Source organism: Podarcis vaucheri, assembly GCF_965113315.1.
Source record: "Podarcis vaucheri genome assembly, chromosome: 6".
NCBI classification, from domain to species: Eukaryota; Metazoa; Chordata; class Lepidosauria; order Squamata; family Lacertidae; genus Podarcis; species Podarcis vaucheri.
In genome coordinates, this window is record NC_138764.1 from 47,922,750 (window position 1) to 47,938,552 (window position 15,803).

At 39.8% G+C, this 15,803-nt stretch overlaps 1 protein-coding gene across 8 annotated transcripts in view; it reads left to right on the plus strand.

The window, feature by feature from the left end:
• Window positions 1–15,803, plus strand: part of DAB1 (DAB adaptor protein 1) — a 586,419-nt gene that overhangs the window by 510,540 nt on the left and 60,076 nt on the right. For all 8 annotated transcript variants that reach the window (XM_082228739.1, XM_082228744.1, XM_082228738.1 and 5 more), the window contains 2 exons: window positions 2,715–2,854; window positions 7,264–7,362. In XM_082228739.1, coding sequence (XP_082084865.1) covers window positions 2,715–2,854; window positions 7,264–7,362 — 239 coding nt within the window. The remainder of the gene's footprint in view (window positions 1–2,714; window positions 2,855–7,263; window positions 7,363–15,803) is intronic.

Here is a 15,803-nt window from a genome sequence, read left to right on the forward strand (position 1 = left end):
GCTACTTTTATTTCGTTTATGCTTTCCTGCTTCCACTTTATATTCCTAAGGATGTCCATGCAGAGATGGTGGAAAGGGCTTGTATAAAAAGCACAACATGGACTATGCATAATCAAAATTATACTTACATTGAACCACAGAAATGCTTATTTTAATCAGTTGACTAATGGGTTAAAATCAAAGCAAATGATTAACTAAACAGATGGCAGCCCTTATATCTGTATTCACTCTTTTCAAGGATTTTTTAATCCATTTGTTTGGTTTTAGCATTCATTTATTCTATTTTCATCTACTTTATAAATATGTGCCACCTCCGCAGTTTACTGATCAGCCTTTCAATTGTATCAAAGCACTTTATTTCTCATTATACGGTTTTTTAAATAAATGCTGAATATGCACAAACGATACAGGAAATTCATGTAATAGAACTGAACATCACCAGGTTCATAGAACTGAACATCACCAGGTTGTTGGTATGGGAAGTCCAGGCTCTGCCTGGTTCAGATGTAGACAGCATCATGCCTTCCAGATGTTGTGGTCTAGAGCTCTCAAGGACAGTGGTCAAGAGACTATGAAAGTTGTAGTCCACAGCATCTGGAGTGTGCTGTGATGACCACGCAAGTGACTAGATAATCGGAAGCCAGCTAGAATTTAAGTGTTCCAACAGTGAGTGAGGAGTAACTGTTGTGCCATATCACACAAGCACACAGAAGAAAGAACTGTGGCAGTGCCTAACTTGTTAGATATAATGAAGATTGTTGACAAAAAGAGTTTGCAAATTAGATTTTATTTACTGCAAAACAAAATAATTGAGACAAGAATGTTTACACACATGAACGGCATGTAGAATAGCCTGATGGTGATGTTAAGCATTGTTGTGCATCCAGATGTGATTTTCCCCCCTCAGAGCTTAGTGTCGCAAATGTTACTTTATTGCTCTTAGCACTCAGTAGTAACATCTGCCTCAGCATTTCCCTCCAGCATAATTTAAAAATTACTTACAGTTTCTGACTCATCATCCATGTGCCATTAGTCTTTTAGAAAATGTTGTTTAAGAGCATGAGGATACAACCCATTTGATAAATACTGTCTGGAAATTCAGACGAGAACTTGGTGTAATAAGGAGATGATGTGGGTGGAAAACTGTGAGGTTTTGTTGGCATCTCACCATGTTTGAAACTAATCAATCAGCCACAGAATTTACAAGCTGTCATCTCCCTAGAGGAAAGCATGCAGGGGTCCTAGTGATTTTTATTGTATTATTTTCAAAACCATTTGTGGGGATGGGACAGGAGGAAAAACAAATTTTGGAATTATTATAATTTTCTTAGAATGATGTGTATTGTTTTATGATGCATAATGTTTTACTTTTACTGCACTTTGCTGAAGTTGTTGCTGTAATTGTAGTCATTGTGCCCTGTCCTTGGAACTGTTTGGTTGTAGGGCAATAAACAACAACAACAACAGCAACAACAACTATTAAACTCTGGGTGGCTTACAACATATAAAAGAATTGTAAAACATTAGACATTAAATATTTCCTGATACAGGGTTGCCTTCAGATGTCTTCTAAAAATAATAAATGTGATTATTTTTTTTAAAGTGGAATGTTGGAGGTTGTGGTTCTCAGAGGTTCAAAGTTGTGGGGAACTGGCAGCATTGTTAATTTGAGTTGAAGGTATCATACATGTTACTTGGTGGATTGATTGCTAGATTTTGACCTGGGATATCAAAAGTTCAAATCTCAGCCAAACTTGAGTGTTCCAGTATGGCTGGAGTTGGGCCAGTTCTTCTCTCTCTTTCATCCTAGCTTATCATGCAGGGCTAATTGTGAAGGCATGTGGAATAATGATTGTAAAACATGTTGCGTAGTAGAAAATTTCGTAGCAGCTGCAACATTCCACATGGAAGGCAAATGATGCTCTTGCTGGCGACCTCCATTGGGGATAGTCTGAGAGCTTGTACACATTGAAGCATTTTTCAGCTGTTAACCCACATTTCCCCCATTTGAATTAAACCAGAATAATCTAATTTGAATCTGTATATGAGGAGCAACTTTCACCTTTCCAGTTTATACCATTAGTTGTTCACTGTTGTGTTTGTTCCCGCCTTCTAATTTATTGTTTCGATTATGCCAGTTACATACTGACAGAGCATGTAGACAGATATGCTATACATACAACCTGCTGTTGTTGTTCTAAAAAACCCACCCAAAAAGTGTGTGGAAGGACATAGGTGATTGTAAATTTGCTTGTACATTTTTTTGAAACGCATAGCAGGATACGTACTGAAGGACCTGCATCAGCCCTCCTCTATTCCACTGCCCTCTGGTGTGTAGGAGCCATCAACTAAGTTGTTTAAGCAGATTGCTGTTGGTCACACTTCAGTAGTGGTGGTGGTTGGGAGATAACATCTGTAAGATGGATTGTGGCTTTGAAAGTTGACTTGACTGGTATGCACTAAAATAATATTTAAAAATTCAATTCATTCCAGTTAAGGAGTAGAAATGCACACTACCAACACACACACACACACACACACACACACACACACACGGTTGCAGTCTGAATAAAAATGGTTCAAAAACTTGGACTTTGATAAAACATATAGACAACAAAACAGATTAACACATCTAACTGGCCTGTAGACCTTTAGCTTTTCTACTGCTTTCATAAAATTACATGCATTTCAAAACTGCACCTCTCTCTTTTCAGGTCAGGATCGCAGCGAAGCCACTTTAATAAAAAGGTTTAAAGGCGACGGTGTTCGATACAAAGCAAAACTCATTGGGATAGACGAAGTTTCTGCGGCACGAGGCGACAAGTTATGTCAAGATTCCATGATGAAATTAAAGGTGTTGTGAAACTCTCCCCCCCTCCCCTAAAATGTTATTGATCAAAGTATTACTTATTTGGACTGAGCCATTTTTATGTGAAAAGGGGATCTGAGGAGTCAAAGAGCTACCTGAAAGATCACTTCCAACAATGTTCTTGCACCGATTCCCTGGTGTTTGGAGCCCTGATAGACTGCTTCATTGTCAATTTTTTTAAAGCCCTTCTTCCTATTAAAAGTCATGACATGGCCAATCAGATTTAGTCACATGGCTGTATCAATGCAAAGAAATGGAGGAAAATCCGCTTTGCTTGCCCTCAGTGACATCATCACATTGACTGTGGTGATAATGGCACGGGGAAGACCAAGCACATTTTAAAGGGGAGGGAAATACGTGAAGAGATTTTGGATTCAAAGATCCATGCCTTTTGGAGGTCATTTCTTATTTTAGATCAGGGATGGGAAACCCCTAGCCTTCCTAATGTTGCTGGACTGCAGTTCTCACCATCCCAGGCTGTTTGTCATGTTGGCTGGGATTGACAGGAGTTGGTGTCCCAGAACATCTGGAGGGCCACGGGTTCCCCTGTTTTAGATGGTGCAGAAGCAAATGTTCCCAGTAAACTTATATGTATTCGCAACAAAATCTCTGATCCGAGAAACAACATTGTCCATGCAAATGGGGTAAGGATAAGGGACATAAAACGAAGCAACATAAACGTGCAGTGGAATATGATGTACGTATTTATAGTTTATATGTTGACATTTACTACACACACATCTTGTGCTGCTACAATATTTTTGTCCGATTCTTTAAAAAAATAAGAAGTTGGAAAGGGATTTTAAGTACTTGGTAATTAAGGAAGAACCCAATTTGAAAAGCTGGCTCTTTTTGTGTCTCTGCAGCATGTACCATGGCACATGCATAAGATTAAACTGTTTGTAGTTTCTTTCTCATTCATTCCTTGGTTCCATCTGCCAACAAGTGGTTTGGGAGCTTCTGGCTGTTAACAAGGCTAGGCTGGCCCTTTTGTCTCCATCCCAGAGGGTCTCAATTTCCATCTCTCCTCCAAAATGTTTGATTCCTGTTAGCATAATTGAGAGACTTGCCTGTGTAATGTTGAGAGGTTACTAGAACCAAAAGAAACAGGTGGTGTCACAAATTCAGATTGCTGTTTGCTCCTGCTCTATTGGTTTTTACCATGTACTGGGATGATTTTATTTATTTCTTTTTAAATATTCATGTCCTTCTGCTGAAAATTTACCTGCAGCATATTAATTTGTTTCTACTAAAGGCATCCTTATTTAATGGCCTACATGAAGGGCATAGAACCTGGCCACTTGCATTTGGACTCTGGGACAAGTCACCATTTGTGCCAGATTCCTTCCATAAGCTTGCATCATTTGATAGGGATGCCCTCTTGTATCAACGGGGCTATGACACCGCCCTTGAATCCCCGAAGCAAAGGCTTTGGGACATTTCACATAGTGACCTGCGATCTCGATCTCAAGTAATTTGTGGCCTGGTAGCAGCAGGAATCCGATATGGGTACGACTTTCAGATACCCTCATATCTTAGGAACCTGTCTGTACCAACCTATCGGTGTTTATTTACCAAAGCCAGACTAAATGTATTTCCATTGGAAGTGCTAAATGGTAGACTGATGGCATCCCTTATCAGAATAGGCTTTGTTTATGTTCTCAGGACGTTGATTGCATGAAACATATTTTATTGCATTGTGGACAGTACGAGCAAGCAAGGGACCAACTGATCAAACACCTACTGGCAAATCTGCTGGGAAAATCTGAAGCCTCCCATATTAAATATCTTTTGGTTGTCAGATCTAATGATATTACACTGGCCGTGGCAAAGTTTCTCTTGGAAGTTAAAAGAAACAAGGATCATAATGCTTGAGACAAAACAAAATGATCGCCCCAGTTCCTTTCTCTTTTGTAGTTGGCTGTCTTAATCGTATTTTGTTCTGAAATTTTTGATGGGTCTTTGGACCACAATAAAGATTTAAATTTAAAATTCATAGGGATGCAGTGAATGTTAACTTGTGTGTACAGAACAGTTCAAAAACATGAGTAGTGGTTGCATATTATTATAGGAATATTTGTGATGTCTCACGATAAATCTCCAGAAAGCAAAAATCACTGCCCCAACAAAAAATAAACTAGCATTGTCATGTTATAATAATTTGGAATGCAAAATTTCTGTACTCAGTGGGTGAAAAATGAACATCATACTTTAGCTGCAATTCATTTATTTTTAGCACTGTATTCTTGTTATAAAGTGTGCCTGGACATTCTGTTGTTGTGTCCATAACCTAGGTTTAAGGCACCATTTAGCTCCTAGCTTTCATATCTTGGTCTCTAACACTGATCGGAGAGTATACATTACTCTTGTTGCCTTGAGCTTGAAAATAACACAGGACTGATTGAATGTCTCAGGGTAGTTAGCACAACCGAATGGATGTGCAAACAGCCTGATTTAGGGTTGTGTGCTGGAGAGCTGCTTTCAGTTCTGGGATTAGTAATTTGTAAGCACCACATACCAGAGTCTGAAAATATTACTGCTGTGAATAGACACTAGAAATATTGATGATTTTTTTTAAAGTGTGCATCCAAATAGCATGCTTTTGTCAGTTTCACATTACAAAACATTACTGAAAGTAGATACTCCAAATATATATTCGTTTCCATGGCACCAAGTACAATATATGTAGAAAATACAGCTTCCACCTCTAGAATATCCATGCAAGGACTTCTAAGTAGTAAATCTAATTTATTAAACAGAAACAAACAATAATGACATATAGAATGACTATATGTGGAAGCAAAGCATCGTAATAGTATTAGTAAATTTTGTACTCGGTATCTGCAGTTCCTTTCCTTTTATTTTCTCCAAGTTTCTACCTATTCTTATCTCAGTTTAATGCCTCTTCTTCTTCCTTCCTTCACTCACCTTAGATATCCTAGTTTCTGAGACTTCTTCCCAGTCGCCACCCTACCGCACACAACCACTCATCACACCACACTAGCTCATCAGTGGTGTCACAAGTTTGACTGTTGCAAGAACAGTGTTATGCAATTAAGCATAATGCTCCACCATAACTAGATACCATAAAAGGGGATCTGTAACATTTTAAATTTGATAGATGCTGAAGTAGGGCATGGATTGTATGCATACAGCAGATTAGGTGGGGATACTTTCTAAACTGTACTGCCCAAGATTAGAGATTGTATGTGTCCTCAAGAGAAAAAATAAATCCATCTGTATGGAAAACTAGCATGTCTGCAAGAAAGCTGGGCTACAATCTTTCTTCTGGATACCTTTTTTCATATATGTTTTTGTTCATTTACACAAGGTAGCATTAAAGCATGTTATTTCCCCCATGTTTAGCCCCAAGTTGTACAGTCTGATGATGTTTTTTTTTTGCCACAAATGAGACCTGCAACAAATGCTTGCAGAAGTTACTGTTCTCTATTCAGGATTCCATCTGCTACTGCCGTGTTGTTTCTCAGAGATCCCATTTTGGCTACAATCCTGTTCATACTCAGTACCAGAAATCGCTATTGGAAAGAGTATTGATGATACTATTTACACTAGCTTTAAAAATAATGAATTGGAACAGAAGTTATGCAGCTGCTTCTAGCAACAGTGTTATATTCTAAATAATAAATGCATTTCCTAATGTGGCAAAGAGAAAGACTGTGGTTGTGGTTTGTCTAAGGGGTTCTAATTAATGCATCAAAAATAAAACACCATATTTTGGCTTTTTGTATGATCAGTCAGAGGCCTTATTTGTTGAGGAAAAAGTGGACTAGTCCTCTGGTTGTTCTGCTTCTGTGATTATATAATTCTTTATGAATCTAGATATTAAAAAGAAAAAGAAAGCTAATATAAAAGGGGGGGGGACTCAAATCAGAAAAAAGAGGCAAAGAATGTGGACACTAAGAATTTTCAACCTACTTCCCAAAATGCAAATTTCATCAGTTTCACCTACCTAGAAATAAAACATTCCTACTGTGTTCCAAGGCAGCAGAAAAAAGAAGAGGGAAATTATCAGTACAGTAAGATTTTGATTGTGGCAAAACTACATGGTTTCAGATGAAAAATGAATAACACAGTTCATAGCAGGAGGGTGTTTTGAAAATTGATATGTAAAGTGGATCTGCCTATGGAAGCCAGTGTCCAACACAGTCCTCAGTACATTTATACAGAAGTCAGTACCAATTACTTCAGTGGGCCTTACTTAATAACAAGTATCGATAAAAGAGAATATATTGTCCCAAATCAACGGAAAGTTGAAAGTGTTCAGTTCTTTAAGGAATAACACACTGCCACTGCTCACTAACGTCTGCAGACAATGGGCAGAGACAAAATGTCAAATTATTTTAAATCAGAACCATTCTGTTTTCTCCCAACAGGGAATTGTTGCTGCAACTCGTTCAAAAGGGGAACACAAGCAGAAAATATTTTTAACTATCTCATTTGGAGGAATCAAAATCTTTGATGAGAAGACAGGCGTAAGTAAAATAATAACACCAGACAACACAATTGAATCTCTTGGTACTTGTATCCTTGAAAGCTTCCTGTCGCTGGGCAGTAATTTTTGACCAATATAAAGTCACACAAAACAGATGAAATGCTTTATAAATTGCTTATTGTAGATCATGGATAGGCAAACTAAGGCCCGGGGGGGCGGATCTGGCCCAATCGCCTTCTAAATCCGGCCCACGGACGCTCCGGGAATCAGCGTGTTGTTACATGAGTAGAATGTGCCCTTTTATTTAAAATGCATCTCTGGGTTAATTGTGGGGCCTGCCTGGTGTTTTTACATGAGTAGACTGTGTGTTTTTATTTAAAATGCATCTCTGAGTTATTTATGGGGCATTTCCCCCCCCCAAAAAAAAATATAGTCCGGCCCCCACACAAAGTCTGAGGGACAGTGGACTGCTCCCCTTCTAAAAAAGTTTTCTGACAGCTGCTGCAGATCAAAGCAACAGCCTTCGATAACTAAGGCGTAGTTATTGTTTTGTTTGTTTGTTTGACACAGTAACTCAATGAAGCTACTTCTATGTCTGATATGATTTTATCCACATACCTTGAAGTTGTTAAAACTAGGGCCAGGGGCTTTTGTGATAGAATACATAAGGTGATGTAGGACATATTAAGGTCTCATTTCTGTCCATTTCCATGTGAAAGACAAACATTTGAACTGGTATTTTGTGTCAAACTACACATGATCTTAATTGTGGGGATGCAATTATCATGTGTATTATTGTTATTCAGATTGTGGCTGCAAAGGAAGCCTAAACTGTCTCTGTCATAGGTGCCAACTCCCTGAGGCCTTGGGTGTCTGAGCACCCACAAAATTCCTCATGAAGAGGCTGGTCACCCACAAATTTCAGTGCCAGGGCTCCAGGCACCCATGGTCGCAGGACCAAGCTGGCACTCTGGGTCTCTGTTATGGGGGAGGGAAGAGAGGAGGGTTTTGTGTCCATATGTAAAGTGCTGAAAGTATGTACTAAAAGGGTAGTGGCTGGTTGTTGTTGTTGTTGTTGTTGTTGTTATATTAAAATCTCATAACACAGAGGCTAAAGAATGGCTTGAAATTATCTCATAGTCAAATCATTATATTTCCATCACTTAAACAATTTTATTTTGGATTAACAGGGGCTTAAGTTAAACATTAAAAATAAAATCAGAACACACTGAAAAACAGCTTTTATCTTAACTATAATTATCTTCACCGTGGCTTATGCCCTCTCTTGAATTTTAAAAAGGATCTCAATTAAATTTTTATATAAATTAACTATTTAGCATGATGCTAGAAATAAAACCAGACTGATGGCAGATAGAATTAGCTTTCCTAATTAATATTATGTTATTGGATAACCAAGATCATTAAACTTACAAGTAAATAATGCAGTGTCAATTATGAAGAGTTATTGGGATAGTACTGGGTACTATATATTCAAAGTATGATGCACTGTTTGATTATCTAAGCTTATAACCTTATGCAAGTGTTGCATTCTGCTTCCTGTAATTTACAAGTGATGCCAAGGAAGAGTTGCCATTGTTTCATGAACTTGTCCGCCAAGCTCATCCTTTCCAGTGTATCTGAAGTGGGATGTGAAATCTGTGAGGCATTATGGCAGTATCTGGGATTTACTAGGACATTTCCAAGTTACAGCAGTTCCTGTGCCCATAGGGAAATTGTCTTCCCCAGACTTCTAGAATGAGAAAAAAATGAGTATGAGTCAGAGGAAGCATCCACAAAGATGCTAGCACCTGAAAAAGAGGATTTTTAGCTTCACTGGCCAGAATGATAATATAATTTCTAAAGCTATAAGAGAGTGAAGTCTGCTGTTGTCATTCCAGTAGTGGATAGTGTGGATAGTGTGACACAGTGTGACATTTCCAGTTGGTCACACTGCTGCTGCTGCTGCTGACCGGGAGGTAGAGGGGAAGTGGCAAAAGCACCAGCAGGATTAGTTCTGCTGGCGTGTTTGCACTGCACCACCATCTCTCCCACCCTACTATATCGCCCAGTAAGCAACAACAGTGTGACTGACCGGAGATCAGTGAGTTGTGGCACCACACACCATGCACTACAGGATATAGGCCTGCAACTGGTGTGCTCTCATTCTAGTTCTCACTTGAGAACCTGCTACTGTCGATGTCATAAAATGAGGAGAAATCCCAGTTGCAGGCCCTTCTTCCTACAATCACTTTATTCTGCTGATTCTGACTTTTCCTCATCCTGCCAGATGTTCCACAGTGCACAATAAAGAAGAGAAAGTAGTTAATTAGCTGTGGTTGCTACAGTTGCAATATTCACATTGAGATTGGGCCATGGAAAGCAGTCTGAGGTGAGTCAGGAACTATGAGCCCCAAGACAGAACAGGGGTCAAGAACAGGACCAAGGGGCAAGTCAAGAGTTCAAACCAAAGAGCAAGTGAATTCTTGAGGTCAAATTGGAAGCTGGCCCAAATAATAACTTAGGATTCAGGAAGACCTTGTTTCTCAAGCAAGGATCATCTGGATAAAGGCTAGTTCTTCCTACTCCTTTCTGCCTAGAAAGATCCAGTGATCAGCCTTGGTGGTCAATCAGGAAGGTTCTTCACTGAGGATGTTGCCACCTGCAGTTCATTGATTCTCTACATGGGGCAACCACACATGGATTTACAGCAGCTTCTGACTATTTAGCGTACTTCACATCTTAAAACAAATAATTTCATTGCTGGAACTGAAAATCATGGATAGTTGCTTCATCCCTGTGTGGACTATAATCCTGTCCTCTGGCTCTGCCCCACTGCCCCAGTTTGGATAAGTTCATTGTCATGTCATCATTTGCCAAATTATTACTTATTTCACAAAATGCCCATGTCTGATTTCTCTCATTTGTCTGCGTTACTCATGCACATACGTCTGACCTAATTTAAAAGAGACAAATGTTGATTTTTGTGCGCTTTGTATCTTGTTGGCTAATATTGGATTTTAATTTATCACAATAAAAAAATCAATGTGTAGCCCTAAACCAGCAAATTCTCTAAAAATTGGCATTGGCAGGCCTGACTTTAGATGGATGGTTTTAAAGGAACTGCTCCATAATTAGAGCTTAAAATAATGTATTTGGGTTACTGTCAGAAATCTTGCCTGCAATTTTTTCCTTTGCATTTATAGCGTACTTTCATGTACTGCAAATGTAATATTCATGAAAAAATATACATTTTAATTAATATTTTATCTGTCTTTGTACTTGAAGTCTTGATGGGTGTGCTTGATGTACTTGCACTTTCTGATGGAAAGTGTCACTCAAGGCAAATACTGTCACTAAGAATTAGAACAATTGTTGGTGAGGTTTCACTCCACTTAACACTTTAATCCTCTAAAACACTGGAGAAAGAAAATATACTGTCCCTCTTACTAACGTGGGATGATTTAATTTTACTGTTTGTAATTCTTTTTGCTATTTGTGGGAGGAGGGCTGTGTTTTGAGGAGGGGGAAGTATGTCCAAAATGCATGCATGGATTTTTTGATTCCATCTTGTGAGGATGATTAGGGAGGCAGGAAAGGATATTTTAATTAATGATACCATTCCTAACTTGTGCTAGCAAGTTCCATATCCTAGCAGAGTTCCAAACACCCCCCTTTTAAAATTACACAGCGGTTAGCTTGTTGCTGGCTTGTCTGAGCCTCACGACTTAAGATTCCTGGTAAGATCCCTTCTAATCCCTCCCTTAAAAAGAACAGACATGAGAATCTGATTAAATTTAATATAAAAGTAGTTTACTCACTAGTGGTGTATGGAAGTGAGAGCTGGACCATAAAGAAGGCTGATTGCCGAAGAATTGATGCTTTTGAATTATGGTGCTGGAGGAGACTCTTGAGAGTCCCATGGACTGCAAGAAGATCAAACCTCTCCATTCTGAAGGAAATCAGCCCTGAGTGCTCACTGAAGGACAGATCCTGAAGCTGAGGCTCCAATACTTTGGCCACCTCATGAGTAGAGAAGACTCCCTGGAAAAGACATTGATTTTGGGAAAGATGGAGGGCACAAGGAGAAGGGGACAACAGAGGACAAGATGGTTGGATAGTGTTCTTGGAGCTATCAGCATGAGTTTGACCAAACTGTGGGAGGCAGTTGAAGACAGAAGTGCCTGGCGTGCTCTGGTCCATGGGGTCACGAAGAGTCGGACACGACTAAATGACTAAACAACAACAACAACAACAACAACAACAGTTTACTCACACATTCATTCAGGTTCACTGATAGATCCCTGAAGGCAGGCTTAGGTTACATAACTATATATCTACATCAGGCATAGGCAACCTCAGCCCTCCAGATGTTTTGGGACTACAACTCCCATGTTCCCTAGCTAACAGGACTAGTGGTCAGGGATGATGGGAATTGTAGTCCCAAAACATCTGGAGGGCCAAGGTTGCCTATGCTGGATCTACATGAACTGTCCCATAAGGTCCCAAGTGACCGCGACTGAGAAGTCACTTCTGTTAACACATAGGAAAACAAAAATGGAGAACACAGAAAGCAGAACATGGAGGCCATGTGCTCCTCTACCAACAACAGGCCACACCCACATCAAGTCACATGCAGTGGAAGTCTGTCCCAGCTCAGGAGGAAACAGGACGTTTTCTCCTGAGTGGTACAAAAATATCCCCTAACATGTCCACTGTAGGAATGTTGTACTTGACTGCTATAAGTTTCACATCCCATACGCAACACCTGTCTGCGTATGTGTGGGTCACAATTTGCCGCTTCTGCGCATGCGCGTGGTGTCATTGCTTCCGGGTCACCGCAGAGCGCAACCCGAAAGCGCTCAACCTGAAGCAACTTCAACCCGAGGTATGACAGTATTTGACAGCTGTACAGGACAGCACCGTCTTTCTTACCTCAAGATTATTGAGTGAAAATATAGCTGTCTTAAAACCCCCCAAAATCATTAGTTTCTGATGCGTACAAGGACTTGCAATATACCAAAAATTCTTCAGTATTTTTTTTTAGCAATCTCCCAGAAGTAGAACGGGTGAAATATGTGGGTACATTTAACTTATGAGGGTATGTCAAGCAGGGTAAAGTTTGGCCAATCAGGATAGAAGGGTTTTTAAAAAAACAAACATTTCCTTTCCTTATTATTCTGACATTTAAAGTGTGTAATATGTATATCCGAAGCAAATATGCCAAGTGCTATTTATTCTATTCGCTCACTTGCTGGCATAATTAGTCCTCTTGAGTCTCCTCAAAATGATATCGCTGAGATCGATATGCAGAATTTATAACTCGGGAACAGCCTATAGATTTTTGACATTTTCAGGATTATTTTAAGACTGTAAACCTGGTTCCTAATTTAATGGTTTTGTCATGTTTTGATATATACATATAAAGACATATTTTGAGGTTAAGAATACATATATTGAATATAAATAAAAATGTGGACTCCAGTAAAAAAAATAAATCAAAAACATTAACGCTACAACCAGTATGGAGGTATTAAAAAAAAATGGCAACAAACTCCCACATGAGGACACAAGAGGCATAATGCTAACTTGGGCCAAAGTTCCATGTAGCCAATGCTCTGTGAAGCTTGCGAACATGGCATCCTGTTAATAATATAAAATATCGCCTGATGTTTTATATGATACTCTGCTGCAGCAAGAAGGAACAGATAGTTCCATGACATCTCAGAAGCTGACAGATTTGTTATGAACAATCTCTCATGGACTGATTAAATTCTGTTGGGTGGCACAAGTTTTCTGTGATTTTCAAGAGGCTGCAATATGCCCCAATGATAGGTAGGTACCACGGAATAATGATTTCATAATATAGTGCCTCCAGTTAATTTATGCCTGTTCAAAGCATTCTGTCACACACTAGCATGATCAGGAAGCAGAACTCAGGATGACACTTTGCTGGTTGAAGTAGGGTTGATCCTTTTTTTTTGTTTTTTTGGCTAGGACAGCATCCCCCAACTTGGTGCCCCCCCAGATGTTTTAGTTAGCAAAAGCCTAGAAGTCACCCAGAGTTGCTGGAGCAACCCAATCAGATGGGTGGGGTACAAATAATTTACTACTACTACTACTACTACTACTACTACTACTACTGCAGGAGTCCCATATCTGCAGTAGCCAGTTATACAACGGTACCTCAGGTTACAGACGCTTCAGGTTACAGATGCTTCATGTTACAGACTCCACTAACCCAGAAATAGTACCTCGGGTTAAGAACTTTGCTTCAGGATGAGAACAGAAATCGCGCGCTGGCGGTGCGGCAGCGGTGGGAGGCCCCATTAGCTAAAGTGGTACCTCAAGTTAAGAGCGGTTTCAGGTTAAGAACAGACCTCCAGAATGAATTGAGTTCTTAACCCGAGGTGCCACTGTAATCCTTTAATTTTAATTTCATATTTTGCCATGTGTAAAAGGGCAATGCAAGGCAATACGCACATAGAAATAAGAGCCATAAACGTGGTATATTAGTCATAATCCATTGATTAGATCTTTCAGTTGTGCACAGTCATAAAGTTTCTCTTAATGGCTGACCCAGTTTTGAAGCCAATGTTGCTGTTATGACCTAATTTCTGTTACAGCAAGTTTTTCATGTGATAAATTGACTTCTGAAACCGTCACAAGCTTTTCCACCAATTTAGCTGGCAGCAAATATCAAGATAATATAGCCATGCATTTTTAATGGTGAACATTTTGGTAGGATGGTAGCATCTTGCCTCAGGAGCAGTGGGACAGTGCCAACCATTGCATGTAGCACCTGCCAGCCTCACAAATTTGGCACCATATAAACCTGCACAAGTCAGATTTCAGGTGATTCTTGCTATGTTCCAGGATCAGCTTGGAGGGGAAAGCCCTAAGAACTGAGAAATGGATGCAAGATAGGGGGTGTCTGTTCTGGGGGGTGGGGAATCCGATGGATATTTTTTTTTCAAGATTCTTTGAAAATCTTCAGCATCTTAAACTGTCGGCACCTGCAGAATTCAGCTTTGCAATTTTTGTAAATATCAGTATGTTGAAATATACAGGCTGCCTTGCTACCCAAAAAATACCCTCAAAGCAGCCAACAATTAAAAAATCCTTAAATGTTATTTCACGTTATGCCTTACATTTTATTAAAGTTCTGAAGATATCTCTCATTTCCTTTCTTAGTGTGTTTGGACTGGAAGGTCAACAGCATTAAAATTGGGGGGGGGGATGAAAATAATTTGTATTTTCATGGTTGTCAGACTAAAAGTATTGCTGATGGTATCTAGAGCAAGAAGAGGCTAGATGATTATTAAAGTGTATGAAGTGTACCCCCAGTGTATGAAAAATTCTGAAGTGTAATGTAATAAATGCCCTCAGGAAACAGGGGTTTTTATAGGAAGAAAATATTGCCAGGAAAGAGGTACATGAATGAATGGAGTATGATGCAGGACATTTTTAACTGGCTTAACTTGGGTGTCTCAATCTGTTGAGGCCCAAAACTCATATAGGGTTAATATTTCCTCAACTCGTGTACAACCATATCATGCAAGTCCTATCCATGAAAGTGTTTGCCTTAACTGCTAGGCATCTATTCTGTTCTCTACGGTTAATTCAAGGTGAGCTTTTTTTGCTGCCAGCGCTAGATTCGATTCAGGCTTTTAGAGTGAGCAAAATTCATAGGTGTATATCTAGCATGATATTAGGTAAAGTGACCCCTGACCATTAGGTCCAGTCGTGACCGACTCTGGGGTTGTGGCGCTCATCTCGCTTTATTGGCCGAGGGAGCCGGCGTACAGCTTTCGGGTCATGTGGCCAGCATGACTAAGCCACTTCTGGTGAACCAGAGCAGCGCCCGGAAACGCTGTTTACCTTCCTGTTTACCTTACCTATTTATCTACTTTCACTTTGACATGCTTTCAAATTGCTAGGTTGGCAGGAGAGCATGATATTATCCGCACAATAATAACATCAATAATAATGTCCACATAGTAATATATGGACTATTTTAAGTTTAACAAGGACTTAATTTTTCTGCTATAGCCAGAAGGTGCTCAGGGTGGACTTTGATTTCTGTCTGATATAATATGTTGATATAAATGATTTAAGATGTGCAGTGTTCAGAGTAATCAAGACCTGGCCCTCAATTCAACTAAACTAGTCACAACTGTCCCATTGAAACCAATGAATTGCCGTATTATTCACCCTATAGGACACACTTTTCCCCCTCCAAAAATGAAGGGGAAATCTGTGTGCATCCTATGGGGCGAATGCAGGCTTTCGCTGAAGCTTGAAGAGCGAGAGGGGTCAGTGCGCACCGACCCCTCTTGCTCTCCAGGCTTCAGGAAGCTATCAGCAAGCCTGTAGAGCCCGCGGGAGTTCCCGCAGGGCTCCCTATGCTGCGGATAGCAGCCTGCTGCCCAGAGCGTGGGACACGCTGAAGCTGCGACTGGGGGGGAATAATTTTTTTTCTTT